The 24,174-nt window shown below is 47.5% G+C and overlaps 1 protein-coding gene and 1 long non-coding RNA gene across 3 annotated transcripts; one reads left to right on the plus strand and one right to left on the minus strand.

Moving 5' to 3' along the window:
- Positions 1 to 439: 439 nt before the first annotated feature.
- On the plus strand, positions 440 to 7,141 carry LOC146765712 (uncharacterized). Of its 2 annotated transcripts, XR_014949637.1 has the most exons (3): positions 440 to 3,897; positions 4,184 to 4,260; positions 5,872 to 7,141. It is a non-coding gene; the product is annotated as an uncharacterized LOC146765712 (long non-coding RNA). The 2 variants fall into 2 exon arrangements; XR_014949636.1 differs by having other exon boundaries at positions 440 to 4,260.
- A 12,329-nt stretch (positions 7,142 to 19,470) lies between these two features.
- On the minus strand, positions 19,471 to 23,216 carry MAFB (MAF bZIP transcription factor B). Its single transcript, XM_085557987.1, has 2 exons — positions 21,588 to 23,216; positions 19,471 to 21,408 (listed from the first exon to the last, which is right to left on the minus strand). The coding sequence occupies exons 1-2, from the start codon at positions 22,517 to 22,519 to the stop codon at positions 21,348 to 21,350; spliced, it is 993 nt and encodes a 330-aa protein (XP_085414113.1). The 5' UTR covers positions 22,520 to 23,216; the 3' UTR covers positions 19,471 to 21,347.
- Positions 23,217 to 24,174: the final 958 nt, after the last annotated feature.

Below are 24,174 nucleotides of genomic sequence, written 5' to 3' on the forward strand. Positions count from 1 at the left end.
CCTGCTCCAAAGTAGGTCAAACTCCTCCGAAGGCAATGGCACCACGTCACTGCCGTGGTGGCAGATGCCCGTGCAGGGTGAGGAGCTGCCCGAGCTGCTGAGCTATGGGGTAGAGCAGCTCCTCGTGGCTCAGCCCATGGCCACAGCTCCAGAGTGAGGGCTACGACCTGGCCTGGGCTTGAGAGCTGCAAAGGGCTGAGATGTTGCAGCAGATGCCTCAAGTCTGGTACCTACCCTGGACTCACTTGTAAAATCCAAAACTGACAGCAGAACAAAAAAAAAAAAAAAAAATTTTCTTCTAAGATTGGTGCATAACAGAGAAGTTTGCAGAGAACAGACTTGGACCTTGCAAGGTTTTAGAGGCTGTGCTCCAAACTCCCACTGTGTTCAGCTGCAGCCACATGCAGGTGCCTGCCAGCCCTGCTGAGCAGTGTGGCTGCTCACAGATACCTCCCTGCCTCTACAGGAGCAGGCACTGGGCTCCCCAGTGAGCTCTGACTGGGTGCCAGCACCTGGAGAGCCAAGCTGCTTTATCTGCACGGCTCAGAACACTCCCCACACACATGGTCTTTTTAGGATCAGGAACACCTCTAGGTCTGGGGGTGTCCTAATTCACAGCTGACATCTAAGGTGCTGCAATCACATTACTAATAGACCAGCTGAAACAGGAAAGGAGCCTGTACCTGCTGCCAGCTCCTGTAATAACGTGTCCTAAGTGCACTTTCTTGCTCTTTCAAGTCATGCACACACAAGTTACTTTACAAAGTGGTCTCTTGTCTGGGCCTCACAAACTTGTTTTACTTATAAGGTGTCTTAGATTGGAGCAAGGACTGCCAGAGGGGAAGGTTACACAGGATTGCACCAGAGAAACCACCCAGCTGCAGTGGATTGCTCTTTTTGCCATGGGCTGACTTGCTTATGCAGGTTTGCACTGTTATCAAATGTTTGTTATGACACGGGAAAAAATACTGAGCTGAGCCAGGCCTGTTCTGTGATCTGGATTATCCACTCTCTGCTTCCCCATGGGAGATTTATGGAAAGAGTTTTCTGTACTAACCAAAAAACAACCTCATCCTGAAGAGCCTATCTGTGGAAGAAGAGACTGGCAGCAACTGCCTTTGCAGAGTTGCTCAGCCTCCTGGAGCAGCATGAAAGCTTTATTAGTCCTTTAGCTGGAGAGACTCAGGGCAGGCTGAGCTGTTAGTATCTCTCTGTGGCAAGCACATTTCTCTCCCTCTTAGGATTTTTTATAGAGGTGCACAGAGAGAAATGAAAGAGAAAACAATTTCTATTTCTGCTTTTTGTTTTTTCTATGTGGAATATGCTTGGAGAATTTTTTACCTAGAGTGATTGCTTGATTGGATTCTGGTGAGGATTGTTTGAGCCTGGTGGCCAATTCAACCCACCTGGGGCTGGACTCCCAAGAGAGGGTCATGAGTTGTGGGGAGTTAGAGCTAGAGTCAGAGAAAGTAGTAGTAGTTTTAGTATTCTATTTTTATATATTATATTAATGTATTTTAGTATACTTATAATAAAGAAATAATTCAGCTTTCTGAATTGAGTTAGACATTGTCATTTCTTTCCATTGGGTTCACCTGCATTTACAGTATCTCTCTAATGCCTTTTTTAACTTGTCACCTGAGTAAGGGACAGTATTGTGCTTCTGCTTGTTTTCACTTCATCATTTGAAATTTTAGCATGGAATTGGCACACCTGAAACTTTGACAATCTGTCTGCAAGAGATGGGCTGGGATTCAAGGAAACTGCTTTTAATCCTGTCTGCTGGGTGTGGGTTTTCCCCAAATCTCATTTCCTATTGTAGGTTTGGATGGCTTCTAGCTCCAATTAGCCTTACACAATACAAACAGAGGGCTGAGTTTCAGAGGATGTCTTGCAGTGGCAGGGGTATCATAACTCAGTGTTGGGCAAGGCTTTTCTAGCCTCCATGCTTCCCTTCCCTCCAGAAATTAGGATTTTACCTCCTAAGACATGAGCTTTTTTTCCAAGCAGTTTAAGGGCTCTTCTACTCTCAGGGTTCACCATTTGCAGGTTTTTTCATCCATGCTGGCTGGAAAACTTCTCTTAATTAACGCTGGAACTCTGGTATATCCATATAACTCCAAGGTCTAGGGTTTTAAGAAAAATGCCAGGTGTCAGGAGACTCCTCATAAAACCATGACAGTTAGCAAGCTGAATACACAAAGAACAGTCTTGTACCTTTTTTTTTTTTCCTCTCTCTAAAGTAACTTCTATTTTAGTGTAAGGAATCCTAGAAAGAAAAAGAGGAAAGTGCCCACAATAGATCCTTGTGTCATGGAGCAAACCCTGGAATAAAAGTCTAGGCTCTGTTCCCCCAAAAAGAGGTAGGCTCTGAAGGTGCAGGCTATCAGACAATACACCAGTTTGTAAAGGTATTGGAAACACTTGCTGGAAAAGTCAGGAGCTGGCAGTTGAAAACCAGGGGTTTAAAATGTGAAGGATCAAAATACAGCAATGTTAAACCCTTGAAAAAGGAAGGCAAAATTGAACAAAGAATCCAGACTGTGACTGCTTGTCCTCCAGTCATTCTGAAACCTGGTTAAATTTTGAGAGGCCCTGAAATTTCTCCTGGACAGAACTGGTGTTTATAACTTGAAATAATGATGCTAGATGTTTGACTTTCCATTACAAGCAGATTATTAACATTTTCTCAGCACTGGTGTGTCACGAAATTTAAACCACTATTGTGAAGAACAGAGATTTTGTAAGCTGTGAAATGTCTGTGGCAGCAAGGCCTGTGAGGATTCTCCCTTCACAGGGGCCTGCCATGGTTCATCCCCATCCATGGAATATTGCAGGTGGCTGTGGGGAAAGGTGGGGGTTTTGTCCTGTTTGTTATCACTGCCAGGAATTAACTCCTCCATTAACCAGGGATGCTTGGACAGCTGTTAAATTGTCTGGGTTTTTTTGGGGTTTTTTTTTCCACTGACAATAACTTTTTCAACATCACAGACATCTGTGGCCAATTTAATCCTGGTCATTGTGCTCCTCTGATTGCTGGGGCTGATCTAGAGCTGAGCTACCATGGGGCCAACCCTCTTAGCAATGTTCTTCTTCAAGGGAAAGAGCTGTTAACCCAAATTACTTGGCAGCTCTAAGAAATTCTAGCAGGTAATTTTTGCAGTGCTGTCAGTCACTCTCAGCCCCCGTGGCTGCACTAGTTGCTCTGAAATAACTACAGTAGCTCTGATCATGAATTACTGTGATTTGTCAGCAGTAATATAAACCCAGGGAGGGTTTTGATGCTTTTGCCAGCAACGTGTGAAAGAAAATATTTGAGTGAAGTTGTCTAAGCCAGGTTGGGTAAAGAAAAGGGGGTTTAAAAAGCCAATCTGACTTGCCCAGATTTATTTCATGCAGCGGTGAGACCAGCCCACTGTCTGGATTTAAGACCAGTGGATATATTTAGTCTTTTTGAATAACTCTTGATGGGTGTTGGACATCTTCCGCCTGGAAATTATAATACAATTTTGCATACCACCTAAATAATGCAACAACCTACTCTAATGTCTCTTTTCTTGGAACAGTTGCGTGTAACACTGGAGAAAACAAAGCATGTCTCTGAAAACAAAAATGTCCTTCTGACAAGAATTGCTACCATTTGGACAGTGGGAGTTTTTCCACTGCTGGAGAACAGAGCAACAATACCAATGGAGAAGGAGACGGGAATCCACACTGGTCCTTAGGTTTCAGACCCTGATTTCTCTGCTGAACTGTCCAGAAATTTAATGTCAAAGAGCTATCCAGAGCAATTCCTAGTTACTGCTGGAAAACCTGAGCTGTGTTTTCTGGGGGTCAAGTAGAAGTTGTTGAATTTTGCTGAGCTTATTTAAAGAAAAAAACTCAGGTAGCTGCAAAGTGAGTGATAAATATTTTCATTACTATTAAATATACAAATTATAAATATATATATATAGCTATATATATAATAAATAAAATACATCATTACATAGTGAGTTATATATATAATTACAGATATTTTTTCAATCAGCCAGGTGTTAGGAAAATTCCTGTTGAAAGTTCTCATATTGCAGTGAGACCTTGAAGGAGGATGACCACATTTACCTCTGTGTCTCAGGAGCCTCTTGCAGAATTTGGTCCAGTTTTTCCATGGACTCTTTTATAAACCTGTGTCCTCTGGCAGGAGTTTGAAAGGACAGTGCTCCAGTGTGCATTGGACTGACTTTTCTTCCTCCTGCATCTGCATATGCTGTGTGACAGGTAAGTGGCTGAAGGTTAATTGTTACTCTAGGATATTATGTTCCTTCTCTCTCTTGTTAATTCTGGGGACAAGGTGGGGAAAGAAAATCCCTCATACTTGAACCTCGCTGCAAATGTCTCAATGGCTGCTTAAAACAAATGTTTGTCTTAAAAGAAAGCAAAGAACAAAACTAAAAGAAAAACAAACAAAAACCAACAATACACCAAAAAAAAACACAAAATAAAAAAACAAAACTCCAAACAAACAAACAAACAAAAAGGAACAGTGAAAAGGTACTTCTCCTTTATAAAATTTTAGATTAAAAATCCAAATTTTTTACCTAGTGCTTTTGGTGTGCTTGAAGCTGAGAGAATAGGTCCAAATCAGTCATATCCATTACTTTTTCTTTTTTTTTTTTTTTCTTGCTGGGGCTTTTTTTAGCATTATCAGAAGCCTTATTTCTTTGCCCCCATCAATGTCAGAGCGTCTTTGTAGCTTAAACCCCTGTTTTACAAGGTCATAATCACTACAAATAACTCCAAGGAGGCACATGGGCAAAGGAAGCATCTTATAATTTTTGTTATTTTTCGGAGTAGAGGAGAAGCCCATTCTGCTCATTCTGCCTGCAAACTTCTCAGGATGGATGGGAAGAGCAGGAAATGTGGCAGTTTATAGGAGACAGAACAGGGAGCAGAGCTGGCTGAAGCTTGGGGTGGTCCATGGCCTCCAGCTCACTGCCTGGCTGCACCTGGGGCCTGAATGATGCAGCAATTTGGGCTTTTGCTGGTCCTTAAAAGTGTTTCCTGCATGGGCTATGGAGGAGATGATCCATTCCCAGCCCAGCTGACATGGATCAGGGGACAAGGACAGCTGAAGTGGCCGTGGCCCCAGGAAGAGGCAGAGCCATTATCTGGTGCACATTAAGGAACTGCCTGCCAGCACCTGGTGGGTTCATTTCCAGCTGCATCCTTTTAATTTCAGCCTCTCTTTCATCCCTGTGAGCCACAGGGGAGTGAATACGTGAGGGTTTCTACCCAATTACTCCTCTCTTTAATGGTGTAAGAATCTGGGGAGCTGCTCCATACCTATCTGAGGTGGAGGGAATATTGAGGATCCAGGAAGATTTATGCCCATGACCTTCTGGCTGTAAGGTGGCAGAGCAGCCCATGCTGTGCTACATCTCCTATGCATATTCATGGCTCGTTTGTTCACAAAAGAAATGACTGGATTAGAGATGGTTTGAAGGACACTGACCACACAGCTGAAATACATTCAAGTTGCTCACAAATTAGAACTCTGTCATTTTTCATAATAAATTGGTAACCACTTCAAATCCACGTGCACCAGGGTTGTTATTGGAAATGCCATGTATTTTATTGGATTGGGAACATTTTGCAGCTATCAAGCTGTCAATTATTTTAGCACAACACAAGGTTTCTCATGATGATGGATGGTGATTCTAAATAATTTTTATAAAGTATTTCTACTTACAGTGGTGTCAGGAAACCTGCCTGCCTGTGAAATATTGTGATTTTTGAAGCACTCGCCTGATAACACTCCTTAATTGTGTAACATTAATCTGTGTGTCAATCAAATGCTTGCAGGTTAATATATGGAATTTTTTTCCTGAGGTTTTCATAGAGGGGGGAAAATTAAGATCACAGAAAACTGTTGGCAGCATATGAAGGAAGAAGCAATGCCAGACTTGTAACCAACCATGAAAATGCATGTCATGGAGAATAAAGAAAAGATGAACCTTCGTCACTAATGAACTCTACTTTTATTCAGAAGGAAGATGTCTTCCAGCAACATGTTTTTTCTTTCTCTCTCTTTCTCCAAACACATTGAGTGAAATAAAGCCCAGTTTTACATGTCTTGGGCAGATTCAAACATCTGTGAATAAATAAGGTGCTAGACATTAGATGTCTGCTCTTTAAGTTTCAAAGTCCTTTTCAGAGATTAGTAAAAGATATTATTTCATCCCACAGAAATGAAAATTAAGTCATATGAAGCTGCTTTAACCAAAAGCACAAAGTTGGAAGCAGAGTATATGAAGTGGTACAACAATGTCCCAAAACACCTGGAAGGTCAAGTGCACCAAAAAATACTGCCTTGGACCTACAAGTGTTGGCCACTTTTACACACAGCCAGAAGGGCTGTTTGGGACAAGAAAAGCTCCAGGGACTGCAGCACAGCAAGTCCCCTGCTTTGGTGACTCTCCCCTTCAGCCCTGGCCAAAAAGAGGCACCCAGAGGGGCTAGCTGTGACTGTCCCTGTGCTGGGGTTGTTGCTGTTACTGCAGCCAGACCTCCAAATAAATCCTGACTCAAGTGGTGCTCAACCCCACCTCCCTCCTGCTCCGCTGCTGCTCTTGGCTTTATTGCATCAAGAGGTCTGGGGCCACTGCCCCATTTACTGCTCCTGAATTTGGGGTGAAAAATGTCCAAAAACTGCAAAGGGGCACCCCCGGTGGTCCTACAAAGGCCACTTTGAAGCAGGATGTGCTGGCCCTGCAGAGTTCCAGTGTTAGCTGCAGTTTCCATTGCAGAGTGACCCTGCCAGCTTTGCCCCAACCCCTGCCCTGTCCCCATCCAGCAGCACTGACCACTGGGAATTCCCAGGACTCTAGGCACTCTGGCACTTATCCCTATTCATACCCCACACAGCCTTTTCCAGCCATTAAATTGATTTTGCATGTGCAACCCTGTTTCAGCAATTAAAGCAAAAAACCTTTATAGCTCTTTTGGTTTGAATTGGGTCGGTTTCAAACCCAGGTACTAAAATGGATAAAATTATCTTGAAAAGCAAAGGAATTACACTGTACTCTGAGCTCCTCTGCATCATGTTATGAAAGACACAAAGATAATATTTGTATAAATTAAAGCTATTGGAGACGTATGGTATTTCAGTTTCTGCTTCATTAAGTTGTCCTCCAGCCCTGAACATCCCCAGATCTATTCTGCAGCACTTTTCTATTTTAAATTTAATCTACCCTGCTGAAGAATGAAAGCTTAAAAGGATATTGCCTCTTTAAATTAAATGTGGAAAAAAATAACAATGGTAGAATTCTTGCTGAAGTGAATGCAATCTATTATATAAGTTCTAGAATTCATAATATTTTTATCTGTCCTTTAGCCTCCCCTCTAGTTCAGCAGTATATTTCTTCACTGTTTCACCAGCACCACAATTACATTTTTTACATTGATTGTAAGAGCAGAAGAAGCCACTGTGACTATTTAATCTGATTTCACATGTATAACAGACCTTAGGATATGTCAGGATTAATTTCTAATTTGATTAAAACAGCTTTTGGAAAAAAATCCAGTCCTTTCCCTACAGATTCCAAGTAAAGGATTAGACATTTGTAAGTCCTCATGAGTTGCTAAAATCACCCATTATTTTAGCTTTATCATGACAAAAAGTTCACTGTTTTGAGGCATGTATTTCATCTTCCTGTAATTTGTAGATATTGGGTTATTCCTCCATGAGATTTTTTTTTTTCTCTGTGTGGACTGGATGACAATCAAATCACCACTGAAGCTTCTAATTGCTGATTGAAATATCAGGACACTGACATTTTCTCTGTAATCCTCACAACTTTCCTCAGAGCTCCATCACCAGCTAAAAAGCCATGCCACCCATGCTAGCCAGTAAGAGGCGAAGCAATTATTTAAATCATGTCCTCATGGGGATTGCCCACCCCATTCTGCCCTATATTGGCATCTGCCTCCTTGCCACGTGCAGAATTTTATCCCAGGGCTGGGCATCCAAAGCTCTCCTTTCAATCAGAGCTCTGGGACCTGGGGGGAAGAAGGCAAGGACTGGGTCTGCCCCAGCAGCCAGAGTGGCCAAGAGCCATTCCAGAGGTGCCAACAGCCATTCCCAGAGTACAAACAGCCACAAACAAACATTCCAGAGGGACCAACAGCCATTCCCAAAGTACAGCCATTCCCAGAGTACAAACAGCCACAAACAGCCATTCCAGGGGGAGCAACAGCCATTCCAGAGGCACAACCATTCCAGAAGTGCCAACAGCCATTCCCAAACAGCCATTCCAGAGGTGCCAACAGCCATTCCCAGAGGTGCCTGGCACTGTTCTTTCCCTGCTGTGCTCTGGCAAAGCTGCTCTGCTTTGCACAGAGGAACCTGAGCCAGGAAGGGGCTGCAAAGCTGCATCTACAGGCGGATGGGTCGGATGTTACCTGTGCACTTAGTGCTTAAATCCTGCTGCCACATCTGGTAGATCTGATGGGAATGTCCTCTGAGAGCACCTTAGAAAATTGAGCCTTAAACCAGGAGAGGCAGAATAATGCCTAATTTTCATGAATGTGAAGTAGACTTAAGCTTGAGAGAGGCAGCTTAAGCTCCCATCCCAGGGGCACAACTCCAAGGGCAGAACTCCAGGGGCCTGCAGAACTTTGCTGCTAATGCTGCTGGCGTCTCCAGCCTGTGAGCTGGAGGGACAGCCTACTGGGGCTATTATGAATCTAAATAGAAGGTTTAATTTTCCTAGTTTCCATAATAGGTGTTCAGGTTCTTGGGTGTTTCTGGGCCATCAGACCTTTGAAGGACAGGGGATGTGGAATATTGCAATATGACCTAGAGTTACTGTCCTGCTGGTAGAATAGAGTTCCTTTGTAGACAGATAAATTCCTAGAAACAGAATTAGGAGAATGTGGGTGGAACACCCACCCAGAGAGGTGGTGGGATCTCCACCCCTGGGGTTTTTCAGGATTTACTGAGGCAAAGCCATGGCTGACCTGATTTGGTGTTGGCTACAGTCCTGCTTTGAGTGGGAGGCTGGATAAGAGACCTCCCACCAACACTTCTATCATGTGGGAGCACGGTGGGACACACTCAGGGAGGGTTTTCCAACATCATCTTGGAGTCATCAGCAAGTTCCCTAATGTGAAGCAGCTCCTCCTACACTCAGGCTACGAGAGAGGGCTCTCGGGGGTGTTCTCAGTGAGAGTGCCCTGGGAAAAGGCAGGCCAGGGAGGGAGAATTAAACTGTGTCACTGAGAACAGCAATTAAAGAAGCCAACTGAGATTTCAAGAAAAAAAGCATAAATCTATAGGGTAGATTAGTTAATTAAAACAGAACCATCATCTCCAGGCCCCTTTCATTCACAGAAAAGGTCTGTTTCTTGCTAAAGGCATATTGAACTGGCAACAGTAGCTCAAGACAACTGTGGTTGCTTTTGGAATGAAGTTGTTAGTTCACAAGATGAACACACCCCTTCCCTGGAGTCCCAAGTTCTTGGCTGGAGGAGATTCCAGCCCGGCTGTACTGCGTGTTCAGGGTGGAGCAAGTGATTCAAGCAAAGGCAGATACTGGTTACAGCTTAATTGCCGCTGATTTATCTCTTCCCTGAGTTCAGCTATCCCCTGGCAGAAGCACCTAACCCCCCCTGGAGGCTGGGGTCAGACTCTAGCCCCAGCAAAGTCCAATGTCCAAATTCCCACAGACTCTGTTCTTCCAGGAATCTGGCTGTGTTTTGTGCACAACAGGGCCTTCACTGCATTGCTTCTGCGCCTCCTTTGGACCACAGCAGCAGGTTCACTCACCACATCCATTCTCTGGTCAGCCCTGAACCATCTCTGAGTGGGGCTGTTCTCCCACAGATGGTATTTGTGAAAGGGAATACATGATAGGAAGACTTGAGTAGATTTTGGGTCCACTGCTGCTGGAGCTCATGGGTAACAAAGCAAGACACCAGAAAAAGCTTTACATTCAAAGCTGTTTTGTTTTGGTTTTTACTGGAGGAGGGTTTTTCCCTCCCACTTAATGAAAAAGGTCTTCTCCTTGCCATAACCAAGAAAGGAGGCTGCAGCACTTGGCAAACCAACTTCTATTAAGTGCATTTGCTGGAAATGTTTATATTTTACTCCTGACAACTGTCTTGAATATACCGAGCATTGCACTGTACCTTGCATAATTCTGACATGGGGGCAAAGTCCCTGTGGAGGAGGTGACAGTGCCATTCCCTGGGACTTTTTTTCTCTTTACGTCTGTCACTTGTTGTAATCATGGACAATATCTTGTTTTGGAAAATATTTTCCTGCTCTCCAGGGGTTCACTTTCTCCTACAGTTGAATTTAACGACAGTAGGAGAATCTTTGCAGGGAGTGAAGAGGAGGGAGGATAAGCCATAAGAGCAGGGAAATCACCGCTACCTTCCATGCAAATGGCAGATGTTTAACAAGGGGTTCTCTGCCTTCCTCCAAAACTCCCCTTCTGCAGCATGTTGCCTGGAAACTCTCTGCTTCTTCCCCTTTCACATTTAATTACTGCAAATTGCTGAAAACTTTATCTAAACTCCTATCAGACAGACAAATCACCATTTGATTAAGGCAGACAAATGGTCCTAAGCAATTCCAAAAGCTGACTTCTGCATGCTTTGGGGTTTTGGAGGGTTTTTCCCCTTACTGTCAGGATTCAACCCAGCACTTCCCAAGCTGAGTAACAGAAATCTGGGCTAATTCAGGAAGGGCCTTGCTCTCTGATTTTGTGTATGACTAGAAGATAAGAAAGGATGTAGACAGAGATTAGCATAAGAGACTTGTTAAATGAATATGAATGGGTCCTCTGGCAGCTAAACAGATGGTGGCTGTTCCCCGGCCCCTGTGAATCGCTGCCGCTGCCGGGGTTCTCCCTGCAGAAGGCAGTCCCCGGTACAGCTCGGCTTCTGTTCCGCAAGCCTCCGAGGAGGCGGTGGAGGCAGGGTTCACTCTCTGCCCCCATCCGGGCGGGGATGCCAGGCGTGGGGAGCAGCCGGAGGGCAGGAGCCCGGCACGCCGCTGCCGCGCCGGTGCCGCCGCTGACTCACGGGCTGTCGCACGGGGCTGGCACGGCTCCCTGACACCGGGGTGGCACCCACGGAGGTGTGGCACCCACACGGGTGCGGCACCCACACGGGTGCGGCTTCGCGCAGCTCCCAGAGCAGAGCCCGCAGCGCTGAGCCCGGCTCCCACACGGAGCGGGAGACGGGCGGGCGCCGCCCGGTGCAAAGATCCGTCCACCCCACGGAGACAGCAACACCTCTGACAGGAAGGGCAAACGGAAGGTTTGAAGGTTTGAAAGCCTCTCTCTCCCACGAGGGACCCCAACGAGAAGATGAGTGTGAACAAAAAGCCCCCAGAGTTTGATCTGGTTGTCTTTTTTGAAGGAGTTTCATCAAAGGCCGTGGGATGCACGCTCTGAGCATCATTTGCAGTCTCCCCCAGGACCTTCTCAGCTTGGGGAACAGGCTGCACCATGAAGCTGCTGGGAATAATTCACTGTTGTGACTGGAGTCTCCAATTCAGAGAGGCTGGACAAAGCAGAAAGGCTAAATCACTTTTTTCAGCAGATGACTTCTAGCAAGAATAGTCTCCCCCAGGTCAGGAATGCAGGCAAACCTGACCCGAGGGCTGGCTGCCCTCAGGGTTTGCTTTTATTATTATTTTTTTCTTTCTGCCATATTCCTGGCTGCTGATTCCACTGCTACCCAGATTTCACTGCCTCTGCAAAGCACAATGAGCTGCACAGGCTCCAAAGAGTTAATTCAGACTGAAGACAAGAAGCAAAACAGCACCCTAGAGCCAGGCTTTTCCCCCCTGCTTGTGAGAATCCCTGGTCCCATCCAGCCCTGCACACTTGCAGCTCTCCCAGTTAACAGGTTGTTTGTCTTTCAGTGGATCGGTGGGAGTCTGTGTAAACCTCCATGCAACTGACTTTAATTACCTGCCAAACCTGCACCAGGCCATAAGCCCACATATTGTATGTGACATTACCAGTAGAGCAAGTACTGGAATGCAGGGGCTAGAATAATTTGACAGCTAACATAAAGCACCACGATTTATATTTTGGTTATATTGAGATTTTTCCCCCCTCTTTGAGCACTCATATAAATATTTACTTGGATCCTAGGACCTTGCTTAACCCTCACTGTGCCACGTTTCATCTTCTTCCTTTTTTCTTTTTTTCTTTTTTTCTTTTTTTTTTTTTTTTGTTTTTCAGCAGCTACTCTAAAAATGCCTTTCATTTTAAAACACAGAAGATTTAAACCAAAAATAACTTCACCTTTAAACTGTTTCATCTGTAAACAACGTGATTCAGTAATCTTTATATATTTACTGTAGACTTCAATTGAAAACAGATTATGACAAAGGGTTTCTTTTAAAAGATACATGACTTTTTAGTAGGAACACTGGGTTTAGATTCTGAAGCAGACATCAGCTGATGCTTCTGCTTTGTTTTAAATTTTACCCAAGCTATTTCATTAATTATTGAGCTGAGTAACAGGACTATATGGTCTGTTTATTTCAAATTTAAACTTCTCTGCTATTTAAGGATTCTTTTTCTTTTGTGTCACCTCGTGGTTTTAGTCTCCGCGCAGCAAGACAGATATCACTGCATAGGAGAGTTCTGGTAATGCTGCAAATCAGAAAGCCATGGACTTTATTGTTATTATCATGATTCCTGTCTGTCTATCAGACTTGAGGATGAGTCATTTATTACATAGCCTCAGCGACTCTCAGGTATTTGCTTAATACCCTGCTCTTTTGGGTGCCTGTCTTGAGAGAAGTGAGGATCTGGAAATAACCTTTCAAAACCATTTTCTGGTGCCAAACACCCTCGCTGCCCCTTCCACCCCTCTGTGGAGTCGGTTAAGTTGTCATTGCACAAAACCAGTGCTGGCCCTGGTGAATTTGTGTTCTTCAGCCCTTGAGATCCACACGTGCTCTCACAGACCAGTGCAGAGCAGCCACTGCAATACCCAGAATAAAACACTTGATCCAGGGGTCAAGGCTGACATAAAAATAAAGATGGCCTATGTCAGGAGAAGTTTAGCAGTCCTCTCTTTTTGGTGCCTTGAATGTACTCAGTTTGTCAGCCTCAGCCACTGTGCAGGCTACAGCTGATATTACCACTGCAATTGCACTCACACAACATGTGGAGCTGGATGTCATTGGGCAAGGAGCCAGAGGGGGACCAGACTGAGGAGAAATGTAAAAGCTTTCCTTCAGGGTCACATGAGCAGAGATTTCAGACTCAAACCCCTTTTTTTCATGTAATTGTTGGCTGTTTTAAATAGGGAGAAAATGCAGGTCTGGAAGCTGTGAGGGCCTATGTTAGCTCAGAGACCTGTTTATAATTATATGTTCCCTTTCTCATGTTTGCAGAAGCTTTAGGTAATAAGTGCACCACAGCAGAGGAGCAAGGAAGAAGCAGTTAGCTGAAGAGCAAGGGACAGGTTTATTGCCCTCTGTAATTTCTTTTGTGAATGGGCTCCTTGAACCAGCAGGAAAGTTTCATCTCCATTCCATGGGAAATAAAGCAGCATCCATGGACACACAGTATTAGAGGGGCTTGTGCTGCCTTCCCACCTTGCTATTTATTCCCTGGTGGTCAGTGATCCTGTGCTCCAGCTGTGTGATGGGAGGACAGGAGCACGGCCCAGAGGCTGCAGCTCACCTTGGCCAGGTCACCACAACCCTGTGAGAGGTCAGTGGCTTCCTTTAATAAATTACCTGAATTTCTGCTGGAGAACGAGTAAGTACTGTTTATTTTTATTAATGCAGATTTCAGGTGCTTGGCACCGATTTCTTGCCACACTTACTTCAGAAAAAAAATCGTGTTGACCACAGTGCCCTTGTCACCATGTGTTTAATATGCTTTATAAAGCCAGGAGCACCTTTCTGGAAATAAATGAAGTCTCATTAGTGGGAAGTCGAGGCTGAAGCAGAATCAGAGCTTTACATTTTTTCAAAGGGAGGTTGCAGGCTTCGATAGACAAATGCAGGCACAAGCAATGTCTGAATATTTGCAATCCATGTGTGTTATTGCAATAGTGGATGAAAACATCCCAGTTTAGAAATAATCCCAGCTCTGTATTTGTGTGAACATGTCCTAGTATCTCCTAGCATTGCAGTAAATGCCAGAGTCTGCAGAGAGGATACAGTTAAACTGGTGTATTAGAGCAGCACTGTGACATTGGCAGTGGAGTTTTCTCTGGCATAAACCTTCACCCACTGCCTCCAACAACGAGGGAAAAGGCAGAAGAAATAAGTTTGAGATGTTTCTTTAAAGAAAGCACTAAACTTGGTAAAAGGACACAGCTTTGCTACCTTGCTCTCTGCCCCTCATGCCTCAGGATATCATAAATTTTTGATACCAATAAAACAGAATTTTTGATGAGCTGCTATTTTGCATTAAAGCAACTTTACATGCAAAGATTGCATAATAGGAAGTAAAATTGAATTTTGCCTCAGAACAAGTTCTTATTATTAATTTAAGTGTTTTTTATATATTTTAGCAGCAGCTTATCATTCTATATATTTAATTTCTTTCAAGTGAGAACACTTAGCATTGGTTTCCTTGTCTAAACAAATCTTTTAAGAGAACACATGTATAAAGTGGAAATGCAGTGTTTTGAATCTGTGCCTTAAGACAAATAGTAAAACTTGAAAAGGGGTAATAAAAAAACTAGGAGGACAGAGGACAACTATCTCTAAAACCTATCAGCAGACTCCTTGGGACAGAAAACATGTCACTTTCTCTATGTGGAATAATATTTCTTCTCTTTACTGCAGTGTTTGTTCAAATCATATTGTGACAAAACTGTAAATACAATAACCCTCCATTGGAGTGGCTCTGTTTAAGGCAAAGGATTTGCAGTACCTTGGTCTCAAGTAGAGCACAGTCCATTTCTGACACTTCCACACGCCGTGATGTACAGGACCAGCTCACAAATGTAAATTGGCTCTTCTCTGGATGCATTAGCAAGAAAACGTTTTGTAGCACTTCCCGCTGCATTCAGAATTTACTACTGAAAGCCACCTTTTAAAAATCAAGAAAAGGCAGAGCTTGTAAGGTTTTTTTAACCCCCCTCTTCTTGTTCTTCTTCTTAAGTCCAGTGTGGGAACAGAATGAAATAGAAGTCCAGTATGGGATCCTACCAGACCACTGCATGCAGTATTACTGAACACGCCATGCAGGATTATGCAATAAGCTATTTACAGTGTGTGTGTGTGTGTGCGTGTGTGTGTGTGTGTGTGTGTGTGTGTGTGTACCTACATAACTTCAGAATTAATGTAACCCTAAAGGGGTGAAACATCATGATTTAAAAGGGAAAAAAGGGAGAAAAAGAGAAAGAAGGAGAAAAGGGGGGAAAAGGAAGAGAGGAAGAGAGAGAAAAAGAGAAGGAAAGAAAGGAGGAGAGACAGGAGGAGAGAAAGGAGGAGAGAAAGAGAGAGAAAAAGAGAGAAAGAGAGAAAGAGAGAAGGAAAGAAAGAAGGAAAGAAGGAAAGAAGGAAAGAAGAAAAGAAGGAAAGAAGGAAAGAAGGAAAGAAGGAAAGAAGGAAAGAAAGAAAGAAAGAAAGAAAGAAAGAAAGAAAGAAAGAAAGAAAGAAAGAAAGAAAGAAGAAAGAAGAAAGAAAGAAAGAAAAGAAAAAAAGAAAATAAAAGAAAGAAAGAAAAGAAAAGAAAGAAAAGAAAGAAAAGAAAGAAAGAAAGAAAGAAAGAAAGAAAGAAAGAAAGAAAGAAAGAAAGAAAGAAAGAAAGAAAGAAAGAAAGAAAGAAAGAAAGAAAGAAAGAAAGAAAGAAAGAAAGAAAGAAAGAAAGAAAGAAAGAAAAGAAGAAAAGAAAAGAAAGAAAGAAAGAAAAGTTGGAATTTCTCCAGATAGAGATTTAAAAAACCAAAAATACAGAAGGGACCGCGGGAGCCGAGGCAGGGGAGGATGCTGGCAGCAGAGCCGCGCACTCGGCATCTCCGCGCCCGGCGGAACGCAGCGGGCTCCCCGCGGAACCTGCGCTCGGCGCAGCGCGGCAGCGGAGCCGGAGAGGGCTCCCCGAGCGCTGGGGATGTTTTAGCTGTCCTCCCCGAAACCCGACACCCCCAGCCCCGAAGAGCTTCCCTGACCTTGCTCTGTCAATCACAGGCACCGAGCAGCCTGCTAGAGCCAGGCGGGCACTGCGCCAGCCCGAGGGAGAATGAGGAAGGGGGCGGGGGGGAGGAAAAAAAAATTAAACCCTAAACCAGCTGGGAACAGTTATCTCGCAAGCCCTGGCTCATCCTTATAACACATCTCGCCTGCCCACCTCAGTACGGAGCAACACATCTGCCGGCCGGCAGCAGCGCTCAGCATCTCTGGAAAGTCTTAGAGTGATGTTTCTATCTTTAGTTCAAAACGTCTTTTTAGTCTTAGATGTCTCTGTTTTGGAATTAAAGACAATCAGCTTTATACACTCTCCTGGAGGGGAGGAGGGAAGGGAATATTGAGAGGAGTCTATTAAACAGTTGGCAGGGACAGTCTGCAAGCTCTGTGTCAGTAAATGGGGGGCAGAGCGGGGGCTGTTGCCAATTGTGTTTCCTGTCTGAGTGTCTCGTTCAATTCTGGGAGCAGCCGTAGCCGGTCGTCACCTCTGTCCCGGCGGGGGTGCGGACCTCGCTCTGGCTGTTAGCAACACCTCTTACAAAACTGCGAAATCAAACACAATAATATGATTTTCACTGAAGGGATTCGTCCTCCTGCACTACATGTGATCAAATAGTGAACCACCGTCCAGCAACCAAATTTAGCGGGGCAAACCTTGGGCCCTTCCCCGTCGTACGCCCCATCATCCGCGGGGCGCGGGGCAGCTGCCGGTCCCCGCCGGGCCACTCTCGGGGTGTCCCATCATCGCTTCTCTCCCAGCGCATCCCAGAGCCCCCGAACCCCTGCTCCAGCCGGGTGTGCACGGGCCCGTCCCTGTCCCAGTCCGGGTCCGATCCTGTCTCTCTGCCACCCCGACCCCATCCTTTCCAAGGCTTCGAAGCGAGACTCGGGGTGAGGGCGTTTACACCCGGCTTTTGGGGAGACAATTTGCGGTATCTCCGCTCCGGACAGGGCCGAGGGCGAGTGCCGGGTCGCCGGCCCGGTTCCCGGAGCGGGAGGTGGGTGCCCAGCGCTCGGCCCCTGCGAGCCGGGCAGGGCTGCCGCCTCGGCCTCCTCCGAGCGCAGGGGGCGCCCGGGCCAGCTGGAGCTGCAGCAGCCCCAGGAGCGGAGCTGGACCCCGGCCCGGCCAGAGGATGCGTGGGGACAAGTGGCGCAAAGGACGGGCAGAGGAGCCGCCGGCCAAGCAGCACGGCCGGAGCGGGGGAAGAAGAAGAGGGGCTTGGACAGGATGCGCGCTCTGTCCCCCGCTGCCGACAGCAACTTTTCCGCGCTCCGGGGCAAGCGGGGAGCCCCGGGCGGGCGGCCCCGAGCTGACCCGTGCAGCCCCCCTGCCGGGGGAGCACCCCGCGGGCAGGCCGGTCCCCGGAGGAAAAAGAGTTTTCCCTTGGCTTTAAGTAACTCCTCTCCATGCCGCCCCCGTCTCGTGTCAGCCCTTCGCCGGCCGGTGATGAACGGCGAGAGATCAAAGTCGATACCCGCGGATGGCAATGGGCGAGAGGAGCCGAGGGAGGGGAGGGGTCCCCCCTCGCTGCCGGGCTCTCCCGGGGTGCCGGCAGCGGGGCTGCCCGGCCCCGGGGCCGTGCCGCTGGCCTCGGGGCAGAGCCTGCCCAGGCAGGCCGGGGCGAGCACAGGTGCGGGTGGGTTTTGGCCCCTGGGTGTGCCAAAGCCCCTCGAGCCGCCCGTGCGGACAGAGGAGCCGGCCCGAGCCCCGGCCGAGAGAGAGAGAGGGACCCGCGGCCGGAGCCGCTCCTGGGGCCGAGCCCGGCCGGTCGCGGCCCCACCGACTCGGGCTGTGCCCCGGTGGGACTCGGTTGCGTTTTTCTTTTCTTTTAAAAGGAATAAATTAAAGCCCAGCAGCGGTGCCGGGCCAGCAGAGCCCCGGCCGCCTGGGCCGTGCCGCGGGGCTGCCCCGCCGCTGACACCGTTCTGTGGTGGGAATCTGGAGGGCTTTTCTAAGGCCTGTTTTTCCTACTTTTTTTTCGTTGTTGTTGTTGTTCAATTAGCCCTAGTGATTTATTCAATGCATGCATGAGGGGACATTAATATGCGGTGGCAGTTCCCACAAACAATATTCCTCTCAGGCTTTCTGCAGCCATAGCATTTACTGGCAAGGGGGGAGGCTATACAGGGAAAGCCAGGCTCTCCCAGCCTTTTCCTGTGCAAACTCCTGTCCGCCCTTGGCAGGGCAGCAGGGTACGAGCTTGTTCTCCGGGCCTGACTCATGTAGCCGGGGGGCTGGGACGGGCCCCGGCCCCTTCCAAGCTCCCCCAGCTCAGTGGCTGGCCCAGCTGGCTCTGACAAGGCAGGGATGTGGATGGGATTTAAGAGAGGGGGTGTTTTAAGTTGTTGCATTTGCTTTTAAATTATTTTTTCCACGTTATGTCCTTAACCTGTTTGTCCTTCAAAAGCACTTTATGCCATCACTGCAAAGAACAGCTCACTGCTGCTGGGACGAGGGCAGGGCAGAGAGAACCTATTTTTTTCTGGTTGTGTGATACCTTGGATTTTGTTATTAGGAGGGATTTAAAGTTCAACACCGCTTTCATACTTTAAGAGCAGCAGCGTTCAGACACGCTGCGACCCGACTCGGAGAGTCCCTTTCCCACACCCAGGCAAGGACTGGGGGCGATTTTTAACCTCCTCCTTCAACTTGGGGAGCTGTGTGGTTATTGCAGCGAGAGCAGCTGAGGGATGGCGGTGGAGTGGCGATGTGCTGAGCGCTTGGGGGTGGCGGGGAGAGATCTGTCCCCTTCTCCACATGCATCTAACGGGTCTTCGTAGGGACGAAAAATAAAAAACAAACAACCCCAAAGCGGAATCAATACAGTGTGCAGATGGAGAGAAGAAAAGTGAATGGGCAACCCGGATCCCAAAGGAGCTGGTGAAAGGACAGACTCGTCCAAGCCCTCTCATTTTCTAATGAAAAAAAAAAAAAAGAATGGAAAGGAAAGAAGGTGCCTGTCGTCAGCGCTGCCCCGCTGTCCCCGGGCGGGGGTGGCTGTGCCGCAGTCCCGCTCCCGGCGGGCAGCGGAGCCGAGCGGACAGCGGCAGAGCCGGGCCCGGCCGGGCTCCCGGAGGGGCTGCGGTGATGCTCCCGCTGCCAAGGGCGAGCTCCGAGCCCGGAGAGGAGGGGCACGGCTGAGCGCTCCTGCCCTGCGAGCAGCAGCGTTCCCGAGAGGGCAAAGCAGCCCCGCGCCCCCCCGGCCGCAGCCCCCCACCAGCCCGGCAGGCTGGGGACAGGGACGGGGACGCAACTTTTCCTTTCTTTCGGAACACGAGACGTCAGAGAAGCAGGTCCCTCCAAGAAATACCATTTCAATGATTTTAATAAGCAAAATAGGAAACAATTTTAATAACCAAAAACAGAAACCAGTCTGAATAAAACTACAATAGACCAGGTTTTTTAATATTTTTCATATCATAAGCAGGATTTGAAATTGATCCCTTCAGAACTTTACATGAAATAAAAACAATTTTTTCCGCTGCTGCAATGTTTTGATTTCAACACAGTTGAATCAGTAAAAACCAAAGATCGTTTTCTGATGCATGACTAATATCCACAATATTTAAAACTGCAAGCACCATGCTGTTCATTACAATCTTGTTATTACTGTTAATTTATAAACTAATACAAACTTAAAATGCATCCGGCCAGCAGTGCCAGCTATCCTAAAAGGAAACTAAAAAATAAGTTTTCATTTTGGTATTTTTGTCAGTGCAACGTAAATCCTTTTACTGACCTGCAGGAGGAAAAAAAAAGTAATAAAAACACCCATAAGACTCCAAACTACTACTACTATACAACTGCAAATAAATTTTGGCTAAAACTTTCACTCACTGCATAGGGAAGCAGAGAAGCAGATTACAAATCATTGCAAAAGAATACACTTAAAAGTTGCAGTATGTCTTCTTAAAAAAAAAAAAAAAAGTTTTAGATTTAAATGCTTTCCCAGCCCACTCATCAGCTGCTGCCATTGAGAAACCCAACTTCAGAGGCGACACGGAGCCCTCGCTGCTCTCACAACTTGACTCGTAACGAGGAGGGTTCGGGGTTGTTTTCTCTCTTTATATACTTAAAATCTAGGGACAGTTGTTTTTTTGGTTTTTTGTTTTTTTTCTTTTAATGGAACTGGTATCTCGTCCATCCTTCTCTTCCTGAGTGTACAATCAGAAGGGAAATTATCTGGCCAAGCCTAACCACTCAGGCTGGGAATTGTCCTGGAGGAAAGAGCTTCGCTGCCACTTTAAGGCATGGAGTAGGTTCTAGTGACCGAGGAGGGTTTTTCCCTGTTAAGTTTAGGTTTGTCAATGCCATTCAGGCGTTTTTGCTTCTGCCCCAACAAACAAAAACCAAAATGAAAACTAACAAAAAAAAAAAATACAACTTAAAAGTGCACCAGATATACAAAGTTGGGTTTTTTTCTAATGCAAAATGCCCATTAACTTTTTTCTTTAAGTATCTCTTTAACACCAAACAAACCGTATAACCAGCCTGCTGAAATGTTATTTTGTTTTTTGTGTATTTTTCTCCTGTACGGTTTGAAGTAGCAGATATTTACAAGCTAACAACCATAAAAGAAAACAAGAGCAAAACCAACGAACAAAACTGCACAAGCAGTAAAAAGTTTGATAACTTGTGATGCTTTTCTTATTGATGAAACAAAACAACAACAGAAATCTATGATCGATGATCAACATGCTATAGTTAAACAAGAAAATGGTACAAAATAGAAATTATTACCATACATGTCCAGCATGCAGGATTAATATTTTTAATGCAGATTTTCGTATTTTTCTATATAATCAAGCAGGCAATAAAACTGATGAGTTTTTTTTTTTCTTTCTTTCATTCTTTCTTTTCTTAGATTGAATGTCCCATCTGAGTCCTGTAACTTATTTCTCAAAGCAGGCAATATATGAAGAGTTTGCATATATTGTCCTTTTTATTTATTCTCTTTTTCCAAGCAGGTAAATTGTGCATGAGATGGTGCTGTATATGTCCTCTCTCTTTCCAAGCAGGCAGTATGTTATAGATGGCTTGTTCATTGTCCTTTTTTATTATTATTCTTTTAAAGTCCATCTCATTCTGCAAGCAAGCGATCTATAAAACGCTTCACTTGTCCTTTTCTCCTTTGCCTCTGTCTCTCTCTCTCTAACTTGCACACGAAAGTCAAAAAGTTGCACTTTACCTCTCCCATCCCCACCCCCAGCCTACTTTTCCCACAGCTACTCTAGAAGACTGGATGCTGCAAAAAAAAAAAAAAAATCAAGTCTCTATTTTTCTCTCCTCCTTTCTCTCTAGTCAAGCAGACGGATGGATGGAGATGTCAGAGGAGGATGGGAGCGGGGGGGAAGGTGACAGGGGTCAGGTTTGGGGGGTGGGGGGTTTTTGTTTGTTTTTTAATTATTTTTGTTAAGCACTCACATGAAGAACTCAGGGGAAGACGGGTTGTCACTGGTGGAGCCGGCCTCTCTGAAGCCGTTGCTGGCAAGTTTCTCACACTTGAGCTTGTAGGCGTCTCTCTCTCTGGCGAGCCGGGTCACTTCTTGCTTGAGCTGTTCCACCTGCTGAATGAGCTGCGTCTTTTCGTTCTCCAGGTGGTGTTTCTGCTGGACACGTTTATACCTGCAGGACTGGGCATAGCCCCTGTTCTTCAAGGTCCTCCTCTTCTGCTTGAGGCGGATCACCTCATCTTTGGTGAAGCCTCGGAGGTGCCTGTTGAGCTCCCTCACGGACATGGACACCAGCTGGTCATCTGAGAACCGGTCCTCCACGCTGCTGGAGGGGGGATGCTGCTGGTGCGAGTTCTGGAGCTGCTGGGAGGAGCTGGAGGAGGTGGAGGGAGTGGGAGAGGCCTGGTGGTGATGATGGTGGTGATGGTGAGGGTGCCCGCTGCCGGCCAGGTCTTCGTGAGTGACTGCGGGATACTGGTGGTGGTGTTGGTGATGGTGATGATGATGGTGGTGGTGGGCCCGGAAGCCCTCGAAGCCCTGAAGCTGCTGGGACACCTGGTGGGACCCAATGAGGGCTTCGACAGCGTCCTCTGGGGTGAGGTTCAGCGCCTCGGGGTTCATCTGCTGGTAGCTGTTGGCCATCCAGTACAGGTCCTCCAAGTGGGTCTTCTGCTCGGTGGGGCTGAAGCTGGGCGAGGAGGGCACGGAGCTGCAGGGCGTGCTGATGGGGGTGGAGGAGACGGAGCCGGCCGGCTGCAGGCGAGTGCAGTGCCTGCCCGAGCGGTCGCTCCTGCCCAGGGGCTCCTTCTTCACGTCGAACTTCATCAAGTCGAAGTCGTTCACGTACTCCATGGCCAGCGGGCTAGTGGGCAGCTCGGCTCCGATGCTGAGCTCTCCGGCCATCGCTGTCTTGCGGGCACCTCTCCCGGCGGAGGGGGCTGGAGACTTCACCCCAGCGCGCAGTCTGGCAGAGGGCTGGCCGCGCTCTCCTATTCCAAACCAACTTTGGCTTTCGGGTCTCGCTTCCTTTCCTCCGCTCCCCCTCCTCCGCCGCCTCCTTCTCCCGGCTTCTGGGGCTTCTTCAGTCCGGAGCAACAAAGCCGAGGACGAGCCGGCCCCCGGGGCCGCCTGGCTGGCTCCTGGCTGTCGGTGTCAGCGCTCGCCCCGCACCGCGGGCTGCGGCAGCTCCCGGCTCCGAGGCGCCCGGCCGCAAGGAGAAAGGAGCGGTAGCAGGAAGGGCAAAAGCAAAACAAAACAAAGATGCTGCCTTCGGGTCTGTGCAGGAAGAAGAAGGTCGGTGCGAACGCCCAGCCCGTGCCCCCGGCCGGGTTTTGTAAGTCCGGAGCCCCCTCCCCGCGGCAGCCGAGCCCGGAGCCTGCCGCAACTTTCCAGCCCGAGCGAGCGCCGGGGCAGCGCACGGGCTACCGGCGGCGGCGGGGCTCTGCACGGGAGTTTCGGTGGCTCTGGCAGCGCAGGCGAAGGGGAGGGAAAAGGGGGAGGAAGGAGGGGAAAGAGGAGGAAAAAAAAAAAAAAAAAAAAAAAAAAGGAGGAGAAGGGGGACGAGCACAGCCCAGGTCTCTGCTGTAGCTGCCGCCGCCAGCGCTCGTTGTGCAGCTGTGATCACAGTGCAGCCCCCCTTGGCTTCTTATACGGCCGTGCCCGCCGAGAGCGCGGCGGGGGCCGGGGCCGGCGGCGGCCGCGCCAATGGCAGCGCGGCGGCGGGGCCGGGCGGGGCCGGGCCGCGCCGTGACAGCTCCGCAGCGCCAGCTGAGCGCCCGCCGCTCCCAGCCCGCACCTCCGGGCTCTCCCCGGCTCCCCCTCCAGCACCGCGCCTTCCCACTTCTTTATTTATTTAGCTGTTCGTTTGTTTGTTTATTTATTTATTTCTCTGCTCCCTTCCTCCTAGCCGTTTCGGCCTCTGCAGCCCACAAAGGAGGGGGACTCGGGGACATCCTGCCCGTCCCTTTGTTCTAAATATAACAAAGTGCCCCTTTTTGCCCGCTGCTATCCCGTAGTGGATCTCAAGGCAGGGAGCTTCCCCCCGTGCCACGCACACGCATCCACCCTTTCAACTTTATGTAAGCGGCCCCGGTGCGAATGTACCGAGGGAAAACCGGCCGCGAACGCGCAGCGGGTCCGGCCGGCAGCGGGTGCTGGGCTGCGGGAGGCGCCGAGGGGGATGAGCGGGGAGCGGGCAGCGAGGGAAGCACCGGCTCGACAGAGCTGTCAGCGCTTCGTGTACAACCGGGGAAGCCCTCCCGGTTACAGGAAGCAAATCTCTCCCTGAAGTAAAGCAAAGGCATTGACACAGACAATTGCAAATATTAGGGAGAGAAGGGAGGAAATATAATTACATTTCGGTTCTGAGGGGACTGGGTTTGCTTTCCTCTGCTGTATCCTGAGAGAGTGACTGCATGCTAAGGAGTATTCGGTTTGTAAGGTTTTTTCGGTTTCTTTTTTTCTGTCTTTTTTTTTTTTTTTTCGGTCCGGTAACAGGATTTTTTTTTAACATTTTGTAACGATTAAGGGAGATTAGGGCTTCTTTTTACTCGGCTTTC

Source organism: Lonchura striata, chromosome 20, assembly GCF_050655825.1.
Source record: "Lonchura striata isolate lonStrDom1 chromosome 20, ASM5065582v1, whole genome shotgun sequence".
In the NCBI taxonomy this organism is placed as follows: domain Eukaryota; kingdom Metazoa; phylum Chordata; class Aves; order Passeriformes; family Estrildidae; genus Lonchura; species Lonchura striata.